A 25,325-nucleotide genomic window follows, 5' to 3' on the forward strand; every position below is an offset into this window, starting at 1 on the left:
TAATTACTTCGAAGTAAAACATAATTCTTTATAACCACAACGAATGATCTAATCTAAATACGTTTTATACTAATAAAGCTTTTAAAGGGCATTAAACATCATATCAGAGAAGTATTATCATCATCATATTATAGTAAGTAATAAATAATAATATTTTAATAAATATTCGAAGCTTATAGCTTATTAAATTTAAATTAATATTCAGAGACCGTCTATTATAATCGATGAAATTAATAGTTGATTAATTTATACGTGTTTTATTTATAAAATTTGTATTTGGCGTAAAATAATATGTACATAAAATACGTTATTCTTTCAGATTAAAACACTAGCAAAATTTCTCACATTTTTTTTACTAACTACAGTTATGTTTTAAAAAATAGGATATTTAAAGATACGGGTAAGTAATACACAATCTTTTACAATCAAATTTATTTATTTCAGCTATCTGCTGTATCGATAATATTGAGCACCGCTTCGGTTCCCGTTCGCCCACTCCCACTCATCGAGATCCCGATCTTCTCCTCTCAACTCCTCTCCATTTGCCTCCAACTCTTCTCCATTCCCTTCTATCTCTTCTCCTTCCCAATCTTCCTCTCCTTGCTCCTCTTCAATGATCTCTAGATCATCTATCCTATCTTCCTCTTCTAAATTGTCATCTTCTTCCATAATCTCTTCTAGACTTCTTTCTCTTTGTATCTCATATTCTACTTCGGCTTCAGGTATTTCTTCAAGCACTTCTCTATGAGCAACTAATGATCTTCTTTTTGGTGGTTCTTCCATTCTTTCTTCTTTTGCTTGAGATTTTTCGTGTACTTCGTTTGATTCATATTTGGCTTCTGATTCTGTATTTTCCTCTTCGTGTTTACTTTCTCTGAAAATAACGTTTGGGAGGGATTGCATCGGAATAACCAGTGTGAGAGTGAGAACGATCGCCGATACAAATATGGCAGCGATTTCTTGAAACTCGAACTGAAATAGAAATTTAATTTTGAACAAAGATAGAACAAAATTAACGTATCATATTTATATTGATACGACCATTGATATCTGAATTAATAAAAATAATGTGTTTAAAAATGTGCTATTTTCTTAGACCGAAAAATACTCACTACAGTTAAAATATTAAATTCCCTGGAAGTCTTGACCGTAGCGGCGCTAGTCAGAAAGACGATAAACTGGGTTAAATAGAGAGCGTAAGATATTCGACTGATGAATAGAAGCGGTCGGCTGCATAGAACATTGGACAGGGTTTCTGTAAACAACAAAAAATGTACTGATTATGATGTATTCAATGGTTGTACGATGATTTGATTTGATCTTGATAACTCGAAACTAGCTGACCCGCAGATGTCCTGTCTTCGCGCAAATTGTCAAACCCATTTTATATGCCCATAATATTTACGAATTTTCTAAATTTCTAGAATTTTTGTTTCATAAGATCCTTCTCCTGGAAATAACGAACAAATCAAAATAAGAATTGTCGAAATCAGCGCAGCAGTTCACGCAGGATGCCGTGATCAAGGTAAATAGGAATTCATTGTTCAATGAAAACTTTTAAAATAATGTATACAGAGTGTCCGACTATCGATAAACTAAGCGCGCTTGTAATTTTGCATACACAAATAATTTTTTTCGTACTCAGCTTATGCAAAACTATAACCTCCTTTGAGCTTGGTATACCGATGGTCCCGTGCGGAGTTTCTGGTCTCCCATCGGGCGCGTCCCCAGGTGGCGGATAGGGGGAGGCCCCCCAGATATGGGGGGTACCGGTGGTCTTGCCGGCGCGGACCAAAATCAGCGTGGAGGAACTCGGGGGCTACCACGCCTTCGTTGCAATCTCTGCTTTGCAGGGAAATTGCTGGGTTCGCATTCGAACAGTGCTGCTTTTGCGGCGAGGTATGGCAACCAGTGGTTGCGGACGTTTTAGTCCTACCGGACAAGGGGCTGCTCTGCAGCGATGAATGGCGGTTGTTTCAATCGCGGCGCGGCGGGCTGGGCGGCAGGTTTTCTGTCATCTGGTTAGAGGCTTCGGCCTCCCGTCGGGCAACCTGTTATCCGTCGTAGTGTTGTTGTCACGTCTAGCAGCTACAACGGACCAGGGGGCTTGCCTTAATCGGCCGGCCCGAGAGGAAGGACACCTCATCAAAAACCCTCAAATCTGCGCTTTAGTCCAGCGGCGTGGATTTCCTGTCCCTCTTGGGCAGTTTGGCTCGGGAGTACGTGAGCTCTAGCTGTGGCCACCCATGGATACCGCCCGACCTCCATGGTGTAAAAGGGTTATCCGGGTGCAGGGGGCACCGCCCGGATGGACTTTTTATATCCCCCATACTCGTGGGAACAAAAATGTCAGTAAACCCGGCCCCTTTTAACGACGACTTTGGCACAACTAATATGGACAATGATGGACTTTCTGATTCGGATGACGTTAGGACGATGGAGGATATGAATATGAAGGATAGTAGTATGAAGGATAGGAGTATGTCTCTGGCGCGTACCAGGACAAGACGGAGCAGGGCTGTGATGCTTTCGAGTTCAAGCTCAGCCAACAGCGTGGTGGATTTGCAATCCCACGAAAGAGGTAGGTTATGGCGGAAGAGGTCCTTAGATAAGAGCCGCTCCGATTCAGATTCGGAGGATGGAATTGGGGGATCAAAAACCCCTTTCCAAAAAACCTCATCAAAAAGAGGGAAGGGCCGCACGCCGGGTACGTGCGCCGCTCGGCGTGCAGCCAAACTGGACGCGTCGCGCAAGTTAGAGATAGAGTTGCAGGCCGAGCAAGAGATCGCGGAGTGCGCTGAGCGCATCGAAGCGACACGTGCTAGCGCTCCTCTCCCACCCTTACCAGTTACGGAAGGTAACACGGCGGAAGCTCTTAGCCTCCGAATTGCGGAGAACTTGGCCGCCATTGAGAAGGTGCGGTCCAAGTCAACTAATTTGAAGACCACGTTCAAAAAAACCCTCAAACTGGCGCACGACGATATTGAACAGTCGGTAGCGCAATTCAAGCGGCTCACAGTATCTGAGGAGACACGGCTTCTGCAGGCGGACAACTCCCGCCTACAGGCCGAGATCGACTTCTTAAAAAGGGAGCTAGAAAAGGTGAAGACCTCGCAAAGCGCTCAAGTGCGTCCTCTACCACGGGAACCTGACGCTGACTTGGTAGCTTCCATCTTGCGTCAGGTGGGAGAAATGACTAATGCCAGATTCGAAGCACTAGAAGAGCGTTTGCCGCCGGCTAAGCGCGTAAGACCGCCGCTGGCGGCGGATAGTAGGAAAGGGACAGTGGAGGCCGTCCAACAGGCGTCCGAGGACGTTGCGCCTCTCCCGCAATCTACGAAGAAGACATATGCGATGGCTGCCTCGCTGCCGCAACCAGGTACATCGGCGATGGGACCTGCACCGCAGCGGGCCGTGAAGCGGGCTGCGGTTCCGGTCGCGAAGACTGCCTTAAAGCAACAAGCGGCGGTACAAGGTGCGGCTACGGTTACGGCCATGAAGCCGAAAGCCAAGGCGAAGAAAAAGAAGAAAGTGGCGTCGAAAAGCGTGGCGGATCCAAAATCCGCTAGCAAAGTCGCGCCCCTGACATCAGTCCCCCCCCCGGAAGAGCAGCCAAAGGAAGGATGGACTGTGGTCGGGAAGGGCGGGAAGAAAACAAAGGGGGCTAAGGCGAAGAAGCCTGCGGCGCAGTCCCGCAAAAAGCGGCACAAACTCCACGCCCCCTCTTCCTCGGCTGTCGTCCTGACCCTTCAGCCGGGAGCGGAGGAGCGTGGCATTACTTATGCCAAGATCCTGACGGAGGCGCGGCGTGGGATCGATCTTGGTGAGATTGGCATTGGTGCGATACGCTTTAGGCAAGCTGTTACCGGTGCAAGGATATTGGAGATCCCTGGTGCTTCCAGCACAAAAGAAGCGGATGTTCTTGCCGCCAAATTGCGGGAGGTGCTAGGCGAGGTCAACGTAAAGGTGTCCAGGCCCGTGAAGTGTGCAGAGCTGCGAATTACTGGCCTGGATGATTCGGCCTCCGCCGACGACATTGCGGCTGCAGTGTCACACGCAGGTGAATGTTTGGTCGAGCACGTAAAATGTGGTGGCCTACGTTCAGGCCCGCGGGGCGCAATTTCGGCCTGGATCAGCTGTCCGGTGACCGCGGCGAAGAAGTTGGCGCAAGCGGGGCGCGTTCTGGTGGGGTGGGTTTCCGCAAGGGTCTCACAAACCGAGCAGAAGCCCCTGCGCTGCTTCCGCTGCTTGGAGATAGGCCATGTTAGTGCCACGTGCTCCTCACTCACCGATCGGAGTGAGATTTGTTTCCGCTGCGGCGTTAACGGCCATAAAGCGGGTGAATGCTCTGCTACCACTGCTCATTGCGCCGTTTGTGCAGAAGCAAAGCGCCCAGCAGAGCATCGGCTTGGAAGCTTAGCCTGCAAAGCCCCCAAGCCAAAAAGAGGCGGAATTCGGAACAGAGATAGCGCTACGGCTAAATCACGTTCTGCTTTGGTGCCTGCTGAGGTGCCGCAAACGGAGGTAGCAATGGAAACGTAGTAATGGTCCCACTACGTTTCCTACAGGCCAACATCAATCACTGTGCTAGGTCCCAGGATCTTTTACTCCAAAGCCTGGCAGAGTGGGAGATCGATGTGGCGATAGTGTCTGAGCCGTACAATTTGCCACCCCGGGACAACTGGGCGGGCGATCTGGACGGCTTGGTGACACTAGTTACACAAGGTGGTCCTCAAATAGAGCGAGTGGTCAGGCGACGGGGCTGCGTCTCAGCGGTAATTAACGGTTACACCGTCGTTGGGGCGTATTTCTCGCCAAATCGCTGTCTCGCCGATTTCGAGGAGTTTCTCGTCGAGCTGAGAGATTTGGTCGACCTCGCGCAGCCACTGTCTGTGCTCGTGGCCGGGGATCTCAACGCCAAGTCGGTGTCTTGGGGTTGCCGGGCAAGTGACGTGCGCGGTACACTGCTTGCAGACTGGGCAGTTGCCTCCGGGTTAACACTTCTTAACCGCGGAAGAGAGCTGACGTGCGTGCGACAGAGGGGTGGCTCCATTGTAGACGTCACTTTCGCGAGCCCCCCTCTCGCCCGGTGTATTCAAGACTGGAGGGTTCTTGTGGACGTGGAGACGCTTTCGGATCACCGGTACATCCGGTTCAGCGTATCCACGCCCTCAGCGGCCTCCAGCCGAATCCCCACTGGTGAGCGCCGCCCACGTTGGGCACTTGGTAGCCTCGATAGGGAGCTTCTCATTGAAGCTGCCATAGTGCAGGCTTGGCTCCCGACGCCGCAAGATGGCAGCGTTGATGTGGAGGAGGAGGCCACTTGGCTTGCTGATGCAATGGTGCAAGTGTGCGACGCGAGCATGCGGAGAGTGCGATCGGTTCCGAGAAGGCGACAAATGTACTGGTGGTCCGCCGATATCTCCCAGCTACGTGCTTCTTGCGTGGCTGCGAGGCGGACGTACACCAGGCACAGACGCCGTAGACGGCGTGACGAAGAGGAGGAAGCGCGGTTATACGCCGTCTACAGAGACTGTATCGTGTCTCTCCAGGACGCGATTAAGGCAGCAAAAACTCGCGCTTGGGAGGAGATGCTCGAGGGTTTGAACCATGAACCTTGGGGTCGGCCGTACAAGAGGGTGAGGCAAAAACTTCGCCCTTGGGCCCCGCCCTTATCTCAAACTCTAGAGCCTCGATTTCTGGAGCAGGTGGTGACGTCCCTGTTTCCGGATCGGGGAAGACATTCTCCCCCTCCGATGGCACCCACAATGACAGCGCAGGAGGAGCCCGCTGATGAAAATGTCCCGGCGGTCACGCGTGACGAGCTCGCAGTGGCAGTGGAGCGGCTCAAAGCAAAAAACACCGCCCCTGGCCTTGATGGTATCCCAGGGCGGGTTTGGGTGTTGGCGCTCGGTGCACTTGGACCCAGGGTGGAACAACTGTTCACGGAATGCCTCCAACAGGGCCAATTTCCCCGGAGGTGGAAGACTGGGAAGTTGGTGCTGTTGCAGAAGGACGGACGCCCGCGCGATTCGCCCTCGGCTTACAGGCCGATCGTGCTGCTCGATGAGGTGAGCAAGCTCTTTGAGCGCGTTTTCGCAGCTCGCCTCATCGATCATCTGGAGGGAGTGGGGCCGGACCTGAGTGAAAACCAATTTGGATTCCGCCGGGGACGGTCCACCATTGATGCGATTGCGGCGCTGCGTGATCTCGCAGACAATGCGTCTGATGATGGTGGAGTGCTTTTGGCGGTGTCTCTTGACATCGCCAACGCCTTCAACACGCTGCCATGGAGTTGCGTAATTGAGGCGCTCCGCTGCCACAACGTGCCCGAGTACATGGTTCGTTTGATGCAGTCCTACCTGTCAGAGCGGGCTGTGGCGTACCCCGCACGCCGTGGATGGACGGAAAAGGAGATGTTTTGCGGTGTTCCACAGGGCTCGGTTCTTGGGCCCCTTCTGTGGAACATCGGCTATGACTGGGTCCTGCGCGCCACTTATATCCCGGGTGTAAGCGTGCTTTGCTACGCGGATGACACCCTGGTGACTGCGCGCGGGGCCTCGTATAGGGAGGCGGCCCTCCTTGCGACCGCTGGTGTGGCGGAAGTTGTGCGCAGGATCAGAAGACTTGGCTTAGAGGTGGCTTTGGACAAGTCGGAGGCGATTTTGTTTCGCGGCCGTCGGAGGGCGCAACCTGCTGGTTCAGCCATCCAGGTGGGTGGTGCGTCCATCAGCGTCAGTTCCACGTTGCGCTATTTGGGTATCGTGTTAGACAGCAGTTGGACATTCGTGGAGCACTTCCGTCGCCTCGCCCCCCGTCTTGTTGGGATGGCCGGGGCACTTGGAAGTCTGCTCCCGAATCTTAGAGGGGCTGGGGGCGCGTGCCGTCGTCTTTACACCGGCGTCATTCGCTCAATGGCCCTCTATGGTGCGCCAATTTGGGCCGACTCTTTGAGCACCCGTAACAGACCCTTCTTGCGTAGACCGCAGCGGGTCATGGCGCTCAGAGTCGTGAGGGCATATCGCACGGTGTCCTTCGAGGCCGCGTGCGTAATGGCCGGGACGTCCCCGTGGGACCTGGACGCCGAAATGCTGGCGGACGTTTATCGCCGCGTCGCCGCGTCCAGATCGCATGGGATCAATCCATACCTGGAACAAGTCCAGGAATGGAAGGCTGAGGCTCTCGAGCGGCGATTCAGGGAGTGGAAACGTCGGCTCGAAGAGCCCAGCGCAGGAGCAAGGACGGTCGAAGCCATCCGACCGGTCCTACGTGAGTGGTGCGACAGGCGGCATGGGGCCACCACCTTCCGCCTGACACAGGTGCTGTCCGGACATGGTTGCTTCGGGCGGTACCTGTGCAAAGTCGCCAGACGGGAGCCGCAAATGGCTTGTCATTGGTGCGACTGTCCTGAGGACACGGCAGACCACACTCTCGCCGTGTGCCCCGCATGGTCCGAGCCCCGTGCTCGCCTGGTCGCAGTCGTCGGCCCTGATCTCTCCCTGCCTTCCATAGTTCGTGAGATGGTTGGCAGCGACAGATCGTGGAGCGCGGCTGTCACATTCTGCGAGGATGTGATGTCGCAGAAGGAGGAGGCAGAGCGGGTCCGCGAGAGAAACCCTGCCGCGGACCCAATTCGGCGTCACCGTCCTATTGGGCGTCGTCGCCGTGTCGCGGCCGCTTTACACGGCCGCAACTTGCCTCCTTGATGATGGGCGCCGGATGATGGAACGGGGACATAATCCATCATCCGGTGCGGAGAGGCGGCGTGAGAAGTGTTCCGTTCACGCCACCCCCCAGGAAGGTAGAGCTGGCGGCCCCCCGCCACAGCTTTAAGTCGTGTTGGGCCTAGAGATAGGTTGCCGCTGACGGGTCTACGGATGCGTTCCAACGAATACCCGCGGCTCCGTCAATACAGCGGCACGGCGGAACACAGTGGAGTTTAGTCGGTAGGTCCCTGCACTCTGCAGGGTGAGTCCGACATAACCCAGGGCCCTTTCCCTGAGCGCTCTGGGTATGCCTAAATGCATTCTCCACTATAAAAAAAAAAAAAAAAAAAAAAAAAAAAAAAAAAAAAAAAAAAAAAAAAAAAAAAATGGTATACCGATGGTGGGACCCCCTGTATATGGTATTATTTTACAAATTATCTCAAGAACTTACCGCTATACCCACTGTGCGCCGCATACACCAGCCACGCGAAGGCCAGCGCGCTCGCTATCGGCACGAGCGCCGCGTACTGCGCCGCGAACGTCTGGTTGTACTGGTAAGTGAACGAGCCGGTATCGGACCCCGCCCACAGTACGAGACCCCAGAGGGTGGAGCTGGTGAGCCAGCCAAGGATAGTGATGAGCTGGTAAATAAATATATAAATAAAAAACGACGTGTGGCACTCGGGGACTGCCGCGGTAAAGCTATTGCATGCTATGCCTTCAAGCCACACCTCCACCCATTGGAGTGGGGAGCGTGAGAATTTTTCGTAACAGAATTTCTCGATTCGGTCCCCGCGCTCAAGGCCCGCGATAGAAGCTATGCAATAGCTTAATATTTCGGGACAATTTTCACACACGGCACGACCTGATCCCATACTAAGCTTTCGCTTGTGTTATGGAAACCAGATGGCAAATAAACATACATATATAATTTTAAATAAATACTTATATAGTTAATTAACACCCAGACACAGAGTAAAACATCTATGTTCATCACACAAATATTTGCCCCGGGTGGGAGTCGAACCCACGACCTTGGAAGCTTGGAAGGCAGGGTCAATACCAACCAAGCCAACAGGCCAGTCAAGTCACATTTTCTAGACAAAGGCTAAAACAAAATTATATCAGGGTGATATCATATAGACTATTACTAATTGACGAAGCCGAAAGTGATGACGAACAAGAGGCGCGTTTGATCAATAACCCGTAGATGATAATGTATTGAAATTAAGAAATAATGTGACTAAACCAAAATTAAACACTAGAAATAACTTTAAAATAGAAAATCTCAGAATAATGATCTGGATTTAAAAAAAATCTCGCATTAAATAACCCATTATTCATCAAAGAAATTTTTCGCCAATTACGCGGGAAAACCGCTTCTCATCATCTCGCGAACATTATCAAGGGCAAAGCTACTAAAGGAATAAAACCAAATTTCCTCAACAGAAAACATCAATATAATCTTGTGCGTATTGTCAATAAAGCAGAGTGACTCATTTAGAATAGAACAACCCAGTACGCACGTGTATAAAATATCAAACGTGAATGGTAATGATTAAACTAAGGTAATATACCCTATTTTTCATTCTTGTATCGACTGAATAATTAAACAAGTTTTATGTTATTCAAAAGGTCCTTCTTGAAAATGTAATGCAGCGCAAAAAATAAACGTCAATGATGTGAAAATAGTTCAATTAAAACCGCTAGTTCCCAGAAAGTTTTTGTGCCCTAACAAATGTATTTTAGAGTGAAAGGACGATCAAACGTTTCAATAATCACAGTATTTACTAACATGAATTTACGTCTAAGCATGCAATGCAATTACCAGAAACACCTCTTGCAGATAACTATTTACCCATTCAAAATCAACATACAAGAGAACATAGCACTTGATATTTATGCCCACATTCACAAGAACGATCTATTTGCTTACAGATGTCATCTCGAATGCACTCCGCATTGTCATGGTAATCTTGGTGTCATTGTTCATGCATGCGTTTGCGGAAGAGGAAGGTCCATTATCGATATGGTATATTGTTTTTCATGTGAGCAGTTTTGGAGAATAAATTGTGTGGGAAATTTTTGACATAAAACGTGACATTTATAATCAAAAGAGAAATACACGCACATTTTTTTTTTTTGCTGTTTGAACCTGTTGATTCGCCTTCTGTGTCCTACCAGACCGAGACATTTTTTTCTTCATATCCACGGGAAATACGGGAATCGAACCCAGGATCCCTCGGTGAAACGCTCACGCATCAAACTACCTAACAACTATTATCATTCTGCTTTTGTGTTGAAATAATATAAATGTACCTATTAAACATTTAAATATAAATGAATAATATAAAAAAATCTTATATTGGTATAATTATCCTTAGAATTATAGGACAAAAAAAACCACACTGATCCAAAACTGAATCGAAAATATTGTCTTACCTTATTATTCGATGCCGGGTTCCTAAGTGCCAATCCCAAGCTGATCCCGATCAAGTACGAAGTGCTTCGATGTAAAATGGACGTGTAGCTCATTAGCCCAGTACGGTACAGCTGTTTTACGCTGGAAATTTTTAAGCTGTTTGTAACGACATTTCTTTGAATCGATTGTGTTTTTTTTTTGTGTTCCTGTGAATTCGCTACAATCTATTAAGACCAACGACGCCATAACCTAAGACTAAAATCTAAATGCGTTTCAAAATGATAGACAGCTAACAAAATTAGAATTAAAATATAAATAAAAATAAAATTAGACTTAAATTAAAACCGCAAAGATCGTTTATAAGCCGCGCTTAACCTTCCCTTTTACCCTCCTGCATAAAATACATTGCATATCACCAGCTCCTATACACGAGTCGGGCAATTACCTCACTTTAGTTTTGCTATTCAATACATTTTTGTACTGTTACATCTCAAATATAGACAAGTTCCCAACAACATCTCTATCGAGGCTTTACCTACTGGTCATTCAATTTTACTGGTCAGGAAATCTACCTATTTCGATGGAAGAATTCCACCTTCCTTCCGCCATTTAATTTCCAAGCACAATTCAGCTTTACGCTGGAAAATTAAACAGTTTCTACGAGAGCCTGGAATCGGGCTCCAATTTCCGGGACCGGGATATTCGTGTGTGGGAAGTTAGAACCGAAATATAGTGAGAATACGTTATGAGGTGTTATTAACAGGGCCGCAATTTTTAGGTGGAGATGGAATTGAGGCGCGACGAAGGGCGCCGCATCGCCCTATAAACATTTACGTTGCTATACTGTGTTATAAGGAAGGTTATCATAGTCGAAGACCTATTTTAGTCTTCACTACGCTATATTATGTATTTTGAAGAAGTGAATTTGTATATTTTAGTTTGATTCGCATTATAAATTAAATTTAGTGTTAAAATTAATAGAATTTTCACTGTCATTATGATAGTTGTCATCTGATGGAAAATACAACCAAGGATTCATTTCAATGCATTTAATTTCCAAGTGCGTCCCTGGCTATTAGAAATTCCAAACAGGAAAATAGTTTCCGGACTATTTTAGAACAACAAAAATACAGTTTTTATTAAAAATGTATGATTTCAGAATAGATTTTAGAAACGACTTGGTAGAAAACAAAGCAATACTGCGTTGTCAATTATCAATTAAAAAAATACTTGAACTATTGAAATATACAATCAATTAAATATATCGGAAATAAAAAACTGAATTAAAAATAACATTGCAAAACGTGCATATTGTGGTGACAATCTTAAGTAAATAAGGTCAGTATGCAGTGTCATTTTTCGCGTAGAATAAGCATAAGTTTGAGGTCAAAATTGGTTAAAAGGTATTTATTGAACTATATCTTTTATGTAATTTATTCTTATTGTTTCGTTTGTATTGACTATTGATATAATATTATATTCAGAAAGATCATTAATGTTAAAATATTGATAGGGATTAAAGATATGAATAGAGAATATGCAAAGCAGTTATAGGAAATGCCTACTATTTAACCAAACTATAATTTATGGGAAAGGCCTACTATTTAACCAAACTATACTATATGTAGACTGTAGAACTTAAAATTAATCATTAAAAACAATAATATTTTACAGAATAAATGACGGTAGTTTCAAAAAAGTTCTCCACAATTTCCAAATAACCGCCGAAACCGTCGAAACGGCCTTATTTAAAACCAAATTGAATGCCTTCTTCCCTTCCTTCTTTTGTTAACTTGATTTTAAATGGAAAACACAAGATTATGAAACGGAAAATAACAGAAATTATGGGTTATCAATAAACATTCTACTTACCTAACTCCATGGTAAGCAATCATAGTCAGTCGGTGGTCCCTGAACATGGTGTATCTCGAGTAAGCGGCGTACAAATGTATGCAAGGCATGGCCCATCTCGCGCCTGTCACATCTGCCTGTATCGCCCATACTAGCACACTGCCGAGGAACGACAGCTGCATGTCCAGCGCTAGCTGGTGTGTTTGTGGGGCGCACTAATGAGTGCAATATAGATAAATAAATAATAAATAAATATTTCATGACATTTTTCACACACGGCACGATCTGATCCCATACTAAGCGTTCGCTTATGTTATGCAAAACCAGATGGCTGATAAACATACATATATAATTTTAAATAAATACTTATATAGATAATTAACAACCAGACACAGAGCAAACATCTATGTTCATCACACAAATATTTGCCCCGGGTGGGAATCGAACCCACGACCTGTGTCTTGGAAGGCAGAGTCACTACCAACCAAACCAAACAGTGACACACCGGTAACATTTATATCAGAATACGGTTTGCTTGAGTAATAAGATATGAGCTGTTAGTGCCTTCTGATATCTCGAGTAAGCGATACACAAATGTATGAAAGGCATGGCCAGTCTCGCTCCTGTTTCATCTGCCTGTATCGCCCATACCCACATTATAATAGATAGAATTTCAATTACTTTATCGGCAAGACGTGAAACTGGCAATTAGTATTGCAAAACTGAAGAGTTTAACTGTATCTACAATTATTGTAATAATTAATAGGCAGTCTTACGAATTTTAGGTAAACTTAGGTAGGTAGGCTAATTTAAGGTAAGTTTGTAATTTGAAAGTTGTCTTTAATCGTAGGCGGCATTTTAATTGTTTCAATAAAGTTTAAAGCTTTCAGGTATACCTTTAAACTAATATAAACTTTAAATTAATAACGTAATTAATTTATATTAAATTTCTGGACGAAAGGAGAGGAAATTTTGCCAATTTGTGTGATTTATGGCTTTCATTTTAGCATGGAAGAAAAATAGTTAATAAATTGTATATCTAATACGAATTATATACAGATAAAAAATATTTAAATTGGCCATAGCGAACTACAACATCACACTGGAATAAAATCATATTATGTATCTTCTTATTAGACCAGCCATTTCTCGAAGGAAATGCAAGTATATCAATTTCATATAAACTATACAATATACATATTTATATAATTTAGTTAAAAAATTCCAACTCACCATATTCTCCAAGCCGAAATAATTCTGCAAATAGAACATATTCCACCACCAGCCATCTTGGCATATTTGTGCGTTCTTCGTCACAAGGCTTCCCCATCGCGGGCCGATTGAGATGTGATCCCAGATGTATGCGTAAAACCATAAAATAGCTAAGAGCGCTGGAGTTAACCTAAAATATTTATTGATTGTTATAGCATTACGTACTATATATAAATACTAGTGGTCCGCCCCGGCTTCGCCCGTGGTACCTACATGTTTAAACTATCCTATCTCTCAAGTTGGATCGAACTGCACATGGTGTGCGAATTTTATTATAATCGTTTAAGTGGTTTAGGAGTCCATTGAGGACAAACATTGGCAACATTCAAAGATACCAAAATCGTCGCCTTACTCCATGTCGTGACGGTATTGCCATGACGCGACCTTGAAATTTTAATCTTACTTCTAAAGAATGTTTATTTCAAAATTATAAGAATTTAATCAATAATGCATCTATTATTTTTAAATCTTTCGGATTCTTTTTTTATAGTGTACGTACATTTTTTATAACAATTATTATTATACGTATGTTAGTATAGTATCTACTCTATTTTGAAATTGAAAACTAAACATAATACAATTTACTCTTTCACATAAATACAATTAAAACTATTTGTATATTTGAGACTAGACGTGTTTTTATTTGTTAAAAGCCTTTAGTAATTAAAGTCTTTGTAAAACTTAAACAAAACAGAGTCTATAAATAGCAATGGAAAATCTTCTTTCTAAAAATACCAATGAATTAATAAGGATAAAATGTTTATTTTCCTAATAAACTAACTTATATATATTGTAACGTATATTTCAAAATAGAACAATTCAGTATTACTAAATTAATTAGCAACTTAGTTATATGTACTATTGGCAAAAATATAACGACTAATAATATTAAATATATTCTATACTTTGCACGTGTACAAACGATGTTAAACAAAAAATTTTCATCCTAAAACCGATTGACAAAAGACACATTTCTGTATATCTTGATATGTTACAAAAATACTCTTATACCAACATTTAACACGAGTGTAATAACAAATGGTTATTATTTGCAGTTAATTCTCACTATATAAAAATATATTATTATTTTGTCATACTAAGTTATGTTCCTAATTAACATGAGCTTCAGAAGATTTACAACTTTTAAATCAATTGAATCAATAGTCAGATATTCATTATATTGACATGTACTAACATTCCCATTAATATGTATTATAAATGCGGAAACCACAGCGTCTGTACGCCTGTTCAACTAATTCTAAACTACTGAACCGATTTTGATGAAATTTGAAACTTGTTACAAGTTATTGAACTACTCTTTTGTAAAGAAACGAAAAAAACATTTCAAATATAATATTTCAAGACAGAATAAATAATTGAAAAAGAAAAAGAAATTTTTAAGAACCCAAATTTTGATACGATAAAAATAGACGAGCAAAACCGCAGGCAGAAAACTGTTATTTTATAAAAGGGAAACAGATTATAAGTACATACTATACTATAATAAAAAAAATAATCTTACCTCAAATACCTCGACGCCAATTTATTAAAAGCACTTGTTTTAGTAGAAGTTCGATATGCAGTAAGAGTCCCGCTCAAGAGGAGAAAGCAGTCCGTGAACACCCAGCCCACTCGGTACCACGACCAGAGTGGGGAAGATACCATCTATATGAGTAAAAATAACATAAAAAGGTCAATTTACTGAATTAAATATTAACCTTTATACAAATAGTAGAGTATTTAAAAAAATAATGTAGTATTTAAAAAGTTAAGTAGAACTTTATTTAGAGCTCTTAGGAATATTTTAAAACAGAGAAGATAATAAGCATGGATAGGATAATATGAATGTTTTTAGTGGAACTTAGACAAGTAATTTGATTATCAAGTATAAAGAAATGGATAAAAAAACCGACGAATTAAAAGAAGAGTTTAAATGTTGAGAAAAAAATAAATACATTACTTTTTCAAGCAATCTTACAGGGCATAGAAACAAGACAACTTTCTATTACAGGCAATTTTCATTAACACAGTTACCGAACAAATTATGTAGTTTGAACTTAAATTATTACAATTGCTAACTTGCTAAGAGATACTCAATAATATCAATATTGAATATGAAGCGCCTACTCAAGTTATAGCGTCTTTGATCTTCCCTTTTGCCAATTTAATTCTGGTAGGCGCACGTTTATTTACTTTGTTAAAAGACCATTTACATTGCTTAGTTTACATTCGCCTACATAAATGTCGGAGTCGAAACAATATAAAGAAAACGTAATTAAGTTTCTGGAATGTGTCTTTGTAATAATAAGAAAGAATTTAGACTTTTTCAGGTAATATTTATTTTAGTTCAATTGGATGGAAGAACAATAGCAAAAAAATGTTTTAAATGAGAAGTTAAGTAGGCCACAATAATTATTAAATTTGGTAATATTAAACCTTAATTGAAGTAATTATATTAACAGTATAGATATGTAGAAAAATTACGTAAGAAAGAATTTACTATCACTATTCGTCAAAAATATAGCACATCTTAAGTGCATTCTATAAAAATTAGCAAATGCTTGATTTATTATTACTTATTGTTTAATCAATAGAATGTCTATTAAAATCAGAAGGCGTTGCTGGTTTATCTGTAGGTATCTTAATCATAAGTATCTAAATAAAAACGACGTGTGGCACTCGGGGACTGCCGCGGTAAAGCTATTGCATGCTATGCCTTCAAGCCACACCTCCTCCCGTCGGAGTGGGGAGCGTGAGGTTTTTTCGTTACGGAATTTCTCGATTCGGTCCCCGCGCTCAAGGCCGGCTATGCAATAGCTTAACAGGGTCCCATTTTTCCTTTAGATACGGAACCCTAAACTTTTGGTGTATGTTTTCTGTTAACTTAACCCATTTATAAACCTGTATGTGTGCGTATTTTTACTGACCAATTAACCAAATTATAAACCAACATTTAACCAACGTGCACATACAAGTTCGGATTGTCTCCACGTCACGGCCGTCTAGATAGGTATGCCAAATCACTCAACTGGCTCACTTGGAGAGTCGCCAAGTATAATGAACATATGTCCAGAACTCATCCGTCACTCTGCGTGATTGGGAACGTTGGATTTTGTTGATTGGGGAAGTTTTGTTAGCGTTCGAATTGTTTATGGGAAATAAAAAATAACAGGCAAATTGTTACAAGTGCGATTATGCTGCTATGAATACGCAGGCGTTATTTTTTTCGCCATTTCAATAAATACATTTCATTTAATGCCATAATGTTTCGAACGATATAATGAACTATTTTACCGCTTTTCATAACAACAGAAAGGCAACTAATGCAAGTAAAGTAAAGTAACGTACCTAATAATAACAAACATAAAACAGACGAATCCTAGTTGAGACCTAATTCAAAATATTAAAATTAAACCATCTATATACCTAATGCAAAGAAATTGTTTGAATACTCACCTCAGCTATTTTAACTCGATTCGTATACGGCATATGAGCGACAGGCAGGAACTTATGAGCTGCTATAAGGGCGATTGTAGAAATGGCTCTGAGACCATGTATGCTCGGGATCTCGTCGGAGCCCGCGGGTGCCACCAGCTTCTTCATTGTGCGCGTTAGAGAGAACGCGTTTATGAATCCATCTGGTGCAAGAAATGTATGGTTTATATGATTTATTTTTTGGCATTTTTGCAAATGTGTTATACTAGTTGCTTCGCTCGGGATCACCCGATTTAAAAATGGTAGTTTATGATAGTAGGTAATGGTGAAAATCCACGTGAAATACCGTCGTATACATTATGAGACAAATAAACAAAAAAGATACAAAAAATGCAATCTTACATAAATATTAGTTTCGATCGAGTAGTATTATAATACTACTAGAGACTACATCGATTTCAAATATTAATTCATCAGTAAAAGCAAAAAATTTCTCGAGTCACAGGCTATATATCATTTTTGTATTTATTGGTCAAGCAGGGTGGACCCGGAACCAGTGTTTACAAACAAAAATTAAAGAATTTGTAATCCCCGTTCATAATAATTCATACCTACGAGTTATTTCATAAGGATTAATAATTATTTATAACCACACAGTAAATAAGAGAAAATGGAGTATAAAAGAGCATTAATTTATTATATAAAACAACAGCAAAGTCATTACTAAGCTGATACCTCAATAATTATAATTAAAAATGGTTATTTATTACACTATCCATATTCACTTGGGAAAGATAAGTAATTAAATCGCCCCACTACAGTCAGTGCATTAAGGCTATTGAAAATTATATGAAAAATTAAATTTTAATCAATAAAACACATTACTGCTACGGCTGCACTTTACCGAGCAATAAATACAGTGATAATGACATTTTGTACGGGATAATTACAACGAAAATGTTAATCATTGCAGTGAATGTTACTTATGAAAAATAAGTTACGTAACATTTTTTTACATTAATGAATCGATCTAAGAAAATCATTAATTTATAAGATGCTACAAAATTCTCAATTCGGAGATTTTATTTTTAACTAGCTGATCCCCGCGGTTTCACTCGCATTGCTCCGCTCCTGTTGTTCTTAGCGTGATGATATATAGCAAATAGCCTTTCTCGATAAATGGGCTAACACCGAAAGAATTTTTCAAATCGGACCAGTAGTTCCCGAGATTAGCGCGTTCAAACAAACAAACAAACTCTTCAGCTTTATAATATTAGTATAGATATGAGCCGTAGAGTCTTGATCATAAAAAGAAAACAGAATACCTATTTATTAGATATAATAGATTTTTCAGCCTTTTATTTAGAAAATCAGACAAGCAATGTTTCTCTACAATAATACAATTGAAAATATATTTTCTTTTTAGATTTCGCATTCTTTTTTCAGGTTATTTAATGTTTAATTTTTATGTTTATGAAAACTTAATACCAACAAGAGCGATAGCATAATACAATGTAGGTAGGTAATGTTTCAAATGACGGAACAAAAAAAGGATGTGTGGCACTCGGGGACTGCTGCGGTAAAGCTATTGCATAGCATGCCTTCAAGCCACACCTCCGAGCCCGTCGGAGTGGAGAGCGTTAGGATTTTTCGTTACGGAATTTCTCGATTCGGTCCTCGCGCTCAAGGCCCGCGATAGAAGCCATGCAATAGCTTAAAAACAAATTTTCCCGAAAAACTTAAATAAAAAATCGACCTCTCAAGGGTTAAAATAAATGTTCTCAGCTTACGATATACTTAAGATTAAATATTTTCGAAAAATCATTGAAATCTCCGATCACCACGTCGTTGTAAAATTCAGTCAAAAGACAATACAAAATGACCTGAGGTTACTTACAACACATGTATGCGTAATTCATGCTAATTACCGGAGCATCTACATTCGTCTATTTGAATCACAATCGATGTGAACGCAAGTGGGTTAAGGTCGCAATTCTTTAACAGCAAGTTTTGTTAATCTATACTAATTTTAAATTAATGAGTAAATCCGCGGGGCACAGCTAGTGTTAAATAGGATAATTTTATCATTTTTGTATTTTATGCTTAAAATTCTGACGGACACATCGATATACCTACATATTTAGTGTGCAAGCTGTCAGTTCATAGTTTAAGATGCAACCTAAGTAGTCTGAAGTCTGTTTATTTGAGTTAACCCAACATTTTAATATCAATATTTTACTTGTATTGCAAATAAAAATGTTTTGTAATCGTAAATTTCAATAAATTAATTCAATTACGGATACCTACGGATATTTAATATATTTTTATTATATTGCATTTACTACTATAAGAGAGATATAAGAGATAGACTTTGCTCTACATTAAACTAAAAACTAAAATTTCTAGTCAAAAAGGTATTTACCTGATTTCTTAGTAACTTCGGTATCTTGCACTTTATCATCATCTTCACCATTGCTTTCATCTTTTCCAGTTCTATCACCTAATAGGTCTTGAATCGTTGCATACAGAACGATCAGTAGAATCACAGCATAAAAAGATCTGAAAATAAGTTTGTTTTATTTTAATAATATTTCTTGTTTAATTTACTTCACTGAAATCTAGTTTCATAAAAACATCACTCCCTATTTGCATTTGTTATCACAAATCTATTTGTATGAATAGACAGACACTACTAAATTCAGTTATCAAAAAAATATTTTTCAACGTTTTCTATTGTAATCACAGACACAATAGAAAATCTATTGTGTCGTGGTCTCATTGGGCCGCTCGGTGGTCAATGGGATAGTGCTGGTTTAAATCCGCGGTTTACACGCTTAATTTTTATCATATCTAATAATAATTATACATTTTCGTCACAATGTTAGTAATAATCGAAGTTCGATCAATCATTGCATCGTAGTTGAATAACAAACATTCATGCATTCAAACTTTTGCATATATAAAAGCAGCACGTATAAATAAAGATCCAAACGAATAACATAAAATTGCAGTCTTTATGTATTTACCAAGTCCAATTGTACATAATTAATAACACGTAAAGAGCATATAAAAATAGAGTAATGTATTGCAGAAGTTTATTGAAAGTAGAATCTTCAAGTTTAATAACATCCTTACACCTTAAAATTTTATATCAGTACCCGATTTAAAGATATTTTTATGGAGTCAATCGTTTGGCAAATGTTCAAATTTATCGTTGGTGTTTATTTGAGATATGCCCTTCGGTTAAAGATACTGAATATTTTAAAGATAAATATTTCTATATTTGTGCGACAATTATTTCGACTTACGAATACAAATGATGTACAATAAATTAGAGAATTTATTAAGAATGTTTACATGGAGATAATAAATAGGAATATTATCTACCATATAGTTATATACCTTTATAAAACAAAACGGTTTATTAATTGATTCTTTGGAAGGCTTAATTAGACATAGCAGCTTTTCTTATTAATTTTATATCATTATCTACATAACCTTAAAACGTTAATAGGTGCATACAAATACTCCAGACCGATTAAGAAACAGAAACATACTTACAATGTCAATAGCGTAGGGATTTCCAACCATTCCTCCCACCAATCCCCTTTCTTCTGAACATGGCAGTCATTATCATCAACTTGTACGCGTACAGAAATTCCCAATTTATTATAATGCTTAATTGCGTCCTTTATCATGATTTCTACATCATCAGCGTTACACGGTGATGGAACACACAAGCCCCAGCTCAACGTTGAGAATCTTGGTACGAAGTGACCTGGCTGAACAATATATTGAGCGGCATTATCACTATGCACAATTTATTTACAATTTCTTCATAATATTATAAGGCTATTTGGAAGGGACAGATGTATTTTCTTCATCAAAATCAACTATTTACGTATCTATATATAGTGCGTATCGATACTAGATAAACACTACTATGGATTTAAATGAATTATTGTATCTTGAGTAATAAATTAAACTACCCACAGTGTGATTTATACTTTTTATATCTACTGTAAACAATTCATTTGAAGTGTATCAATTTACTTAAAATCCCTTCAAGCACCTAAAGAAACATAAACTCACATCATCGACCCTGCTCTTAATAAGATTCCTGCCTTGCAAAAGGTCCACAGGGACCTCTAAAGTTGGATGCTCAGCCTTAACATCCATTACTGCCAAGCAATATTTTCCCTGGACTTTGACGACGCTCCCAGTTTCCAACTGCACTCGAGCCCGGCTTTCCAAACACTGGTCAAAGTCGCCAAGCTGGATTCCATTACCTTGGAGTATCCCCGAGGGGATTTTCGCTGTTGCATCGAGCACTGTAAAAAATTCAACACGAGCCCCTTGAGGAACTATTGTAAGCGAACAACACGCCAAGGACGCAGTTTTATGGCCATTATCACTCAGTGTTTCGGAAATTCTTGCGATCACTAATAATACCATTTTATTAATAAATTTATAGCTAATAATATACTTGTAGAGCATGACAGATATGGCAATTATTAAACATATATATGCATATTACGATGAATATAGAACTGAAACTAACATTGATGCAGTAGAAATATTTTAATGTTAGACTACCATAGATATTGTGGTGCATCTATGTTTAATAACAAGGTAACATTTCGTTTGTTTACTTTTTGATAGCTAGTTGTAGGCAATGTTGTAGGCACATTTTTAATAAAATATTAACTTTTTTTATCCAGGCGGATAGTCGTGACGGACAATTGTGATAACACAAATAATTATGTTAGATATTACATTAAAAATCAATCTGAACTTAAAAAAATGTATATGTATAACTTCGTAATTTTTAACTGTATTTGTTATTATTATTATCTACTGGAAAGACATCGTCATATTATTTAATTCATTAATTCTTGTAACAAAGAAATAATCACAATATTGTGTCTATTTTTGTTATATTTCAAAGTGATTCATTTGTTAGATAATGACAAGACTTCCTTCTTAATTAACATTGATCACTTTTAGAATTATTTATTTTTTACTCGTGTGTAGCTGAAATCTCTGAACCAGTGCCAGAGTTAAACTGTTCAGAAGGAAGGAATCGTGATTACATCGTATGTATTGATCGAAACTATTTCTACATGTATTTTTTTTATTATCTTAATTTATATAAATCTCGTGACACAATGTTTGTCCTCAATGGACTCCTAAACCACTAAACCGATTAAAATAAAATTCGCACCATGTGCAGTTCGATCCAACTTGAGAGATAGGATAGTTTAAATCTAAAATCTTTTTAGAGAAAGCGGGCGAAGCCGCGGGCGGTAAGCTAGTAAATATATATATTTTAAGTTCTCTTGTCTACATTTTGACCAAAAAGATGTTATGTTATCGAAGTTACATGTTACTTGTAAACTTCGTTATGTAAACAAATTCATAGCGAATATTGGCATGGTACTTACTATTTAATGCCCAAAGTTTAGTCCCACGTAACTGCCTCAGCAATATTTGTCCATGTCGCCGACACTCCGGATTATGTACGCGTGAAAAATTCGGTGCAAACGTTGGAAAAAATGCATAAAAATCCTCGAATTCGCTTTGAAGTAAATTTTTTCTCTGCAATGCATCAGTAAACGGCTTTATTTTACTATCCTTTTTTTCATTTTTTTCCTTTGCAACATCTTCTTTAAGGATTTGTCTCGAGTCAGTTTTAGATTCTTTTTTAAGAACTTTTTCGACTTTTACATCGTCAACTATTTTTGATTGTGGAAGAGGTTCTTTAGAAATTATATGACTTTGGAGTTTTCCAGCTTCTATGTGTGATTTTACTTTTATTTTTTCTAGACCATCCTCTGACTTTACATCCGATCCTTTCTTATCTGACTCTGTCTTAGGTGATTTCTCTTTACTTACTATTATTGTCTTTGGTTCTTTAACCACTTCCTTAGGTGCCGTTTTTTTCGCACTATCTTTTTCGTCTTTTATATCTTTCTTCTTATCCAGCTTTAAATTTTCTACAACTTTCTCAGCTATTTGAATTTTTTGTTGTTTTACTACTACTGGTTCTTTTTCTGCAAGCTTCATGATTGGAGTAGCTTTTGCTTTTGACACAGGTTTTATGATTTTCGTTTCTTGTTTTGAATCTTTCTCATTAACTACATCGATTTCTTTATCATCTTCAATTTCATCATCGCTTTCATCCATTACACTTACATCATCGTCACTATCATCTTTGTCGTCATCATCATCGTCGTCGTCTTTATCATTAGAACGTTTCTCGCTTACGAGATTTTTACTCTGCTTGGGACCTACTTTCAAACTATCAGCCTGTATTGTTTTTTTCTTGATATTTTCAGAACTAAATTCATCGGATTTTCTATCATCTTCATCATCATTTTCCTTGTCGTCGTCGATAATTCGCGTTTTGATTTTTGTACTCAACTTACTTTTACTATCACTAAGTATATTTTTCTTTAAAGTACTCAAATCATCGTCATCCTCATCACTTTCTTCGCCATCTCTTAATTTGCTATCTAATTCTGGTTTAAGTTTTTCTTTAACTAGTTTTTTTAAATCTTCAAACATGCGCTTACTACTGAGTTTACTTTGCTTTTGACCAAGGTTAACATCATTCACATCACATGAATCACACTGTTTTTTGGAATCTGGTTTGCTTTCATGGGCGAGTCGCACCCGGAACGCGCTAACTGACACTAGAGTAAGAATTCCGATTGAAATAAGAGCAAACGTCCATCTGTGGCTCACCATGGCCGGAGCGTGAGACGCTCACGGCGCCATCATACGTAAAACTGAAATATATTACGCGTTCGCACCGCGACGTCTATTTTCATCTCCAATAATTTTCAGCGTACAAGCGCGGATGCTTCATTGATAATACCGAAAAGTACTTCTTGGATAAAGATTTAACTACTTTTTGAAAGTTATTTTGTTTTAAATGTTACGATTCCCGGCTGAAGTTAATTCGAGTGTACTGGTACGAGGGCACGGTTATGGCATGCGTCCAAGATTAGTGTAAAAATAGTGTTGCAAAGGCGATTGTCCGGTGCGCAAAGCGAATTAATGGATTGATAGCATTTCACATGCTTTATCGGCTGAATGACGTGGATTGAAATGTTTACATGTTATGCATGTTCTGGCGCCACATATAAAAAACCCTATGTTTATGCATTACTATAGACTAGTCTCAATTTAAGGTAAATAACTGAAAATTAGTCACTGAAGACACATAAAAAGTTTAAGAGTAAGCTGTGAGATAATAGCCCAATCTAAAAATAGTTCTACATCACCGTTGCACTCTTATTTCGCGATACTTAAAAGTAATGTCGCAAATAGAGGTCGTTCATTAAAAAGTGCAATTATCTAACTTATTGCAATTACTCGGAATAGGGAAAAATCTTCTTAGTCAACCACTCTCATTAATCGTTCGTCATTAATCCATCGATGAAATCATTTGTAAGAAAGGTCATCTTATCGATATCTTTTAACGATCGTAAAAAAACTATAAAGCATGCATTTACTGATTTATACTGCCTCTTGCAATAAGGCTGGACATAAGGAAGATGAACAGTTTTACTTTTGTGCAGCAATAACGATCAATATTATGCATGCTTTATACGGACCTCAAGCGTATACCGAGACCTGCAATTTGTCAATGGTTTATTGATTTCTTTTTCGGAGTTATAGAACTTTACTCGGCACTGTATAATTTTCATATGATTATTGGATAAGCAATTTACAATAAACAAGAACTTTTTGCTTTCGTTTTTTTATAATACTTAGCTATTAGTGCATTGAAGTATAATATTTATTGAGATATTGGATTTATGTTATTTCTACGACATTTATTTCAGATTTTTTATTGATATACATTTTATGTAAAGCTGTTTGTAATCTGGAGAAGATAAACTAGAGTAGGTATGAATTAACTTGCATGTAGTAAAAAAGTAAATATGCGTATAAACATTGCTAAACTACTGTGATTACATTGAGTTCGAGAAATGCAATAACTACTAAGTGCACAATAATTGATGATGACGCCAATATATATAATCTTATAAAAAGATGAAAGCTTTATTAAATTCTTAGTGTAGACAATAATATAAAATCATGTATATGATCGAAATCGGTCCACCCGTTCACGGCATCACGATTCACGCGTGAACGGGTGGACCGATTTCGATAATTATTTTTTTATAATATTTCTTGAAGTTCGCGAATGGTTCTTATGATAAGAAAACATAAACATATACCACGGGCGAAGCCGGGGCTGACCGCTAGTAACAATCTACGAAAACATTATCGATTCTGAGTTGCTGACAGCAACACCTCAGTGTCGATCTTGGAAGTTGTGTGTGTTCAAATTGAAGAACTTTCTTCGGATGCAGTGAATGGTTGATACGTACGTATACGTACCAAATAACCTATTTAACACTTTTTGGCATGTATTTAACACAATATTTTTTATTTTAACTGTCAGATAAACTATATATACTATTCAGAGCATATACAGAAGCTGTGAAACCAGCTGTTCAGGCTGTATGAATACAGGATATTTACGAATACCCTAACATGTAAACAAGTACCTATCAATGACATGATACGTTTCAGGAAGCAATACCAACATATGTTTTGACGCG

General features: G+C 39.7%; 1 protein-coding gene across 1 annotated transcript; it reads right to left on the minus strand.

The window, feature by feature from the left end:
• Positions 1-417: 417 nt before the first annotated feature.
• On the minus strand, positions 418-23,632 carry LOC123691614 (nose resistant to fluoxetine protein 6-like). The gene is made up of 12 exons (XM_045636099.1): positions 22,131-23,632; positions 20,779-21,017; positions 20,248-20,468; positions 19,109-19,245; positions 16,708-16,889; positions 14,774-14,916; positions 13,213-13,381; positions 12,001-12,194; positions 10,149-10,269; positions 8,158-8,347; positions 1,113-1,255; positions 418-972 (listed from the first exon to the last, which is right to left on the minus strand). The coding sequence occupies exons 1-12, from the start codon at positions 23,434-23,436 to the stop codon at positions 445-447; spliced, it is 3,573 nt and encodes a 1,190-aa protein (XP_045492055.1). The 5' UTR covers positions 23,437-23,632; the 3' UTR covers positions 418-444.
• Positions 23,633-25,325: the final 1,693 nt, after the last annotated feature.

This window comes from Colias croceus, chromosome 5, assembly GCF_905220415.1.
Source record: "Colias croceus chromosome 5, ilColCroc2.1".
Taxonomy (NCBI): Eukaryota; Metazoa; Arthropoda; class Insecta; order Lepidoptera; family Pieridae; genus Colias; species Colias croceus.

Excerpts from the sequence above, each read along its gene's own strand:
- LOC123691614 (XM_045636099.1), bottom strand. The coding sequence starts at position 23,436 with ATGGTGAGCCACAGATGGACGTTTGCTCTTATTTCAATCGGAATTCTT. Across the intron at positions 16,890-19,108 it reads CGAAGTTACTAAGAAATCAG|ATGGATTCATAAACGCGTTC; the intron begins GTAAATACCTTT and ends TTCTTGCACCAG. Across the intron at positions 1,256-8,157 it reads GGCGCACAGTGGGTATAGCG|AAACCCTGTCCAATGTTCTA; the intron begins GTAAGTTCTTGA and ends TGTTGTTTACAG.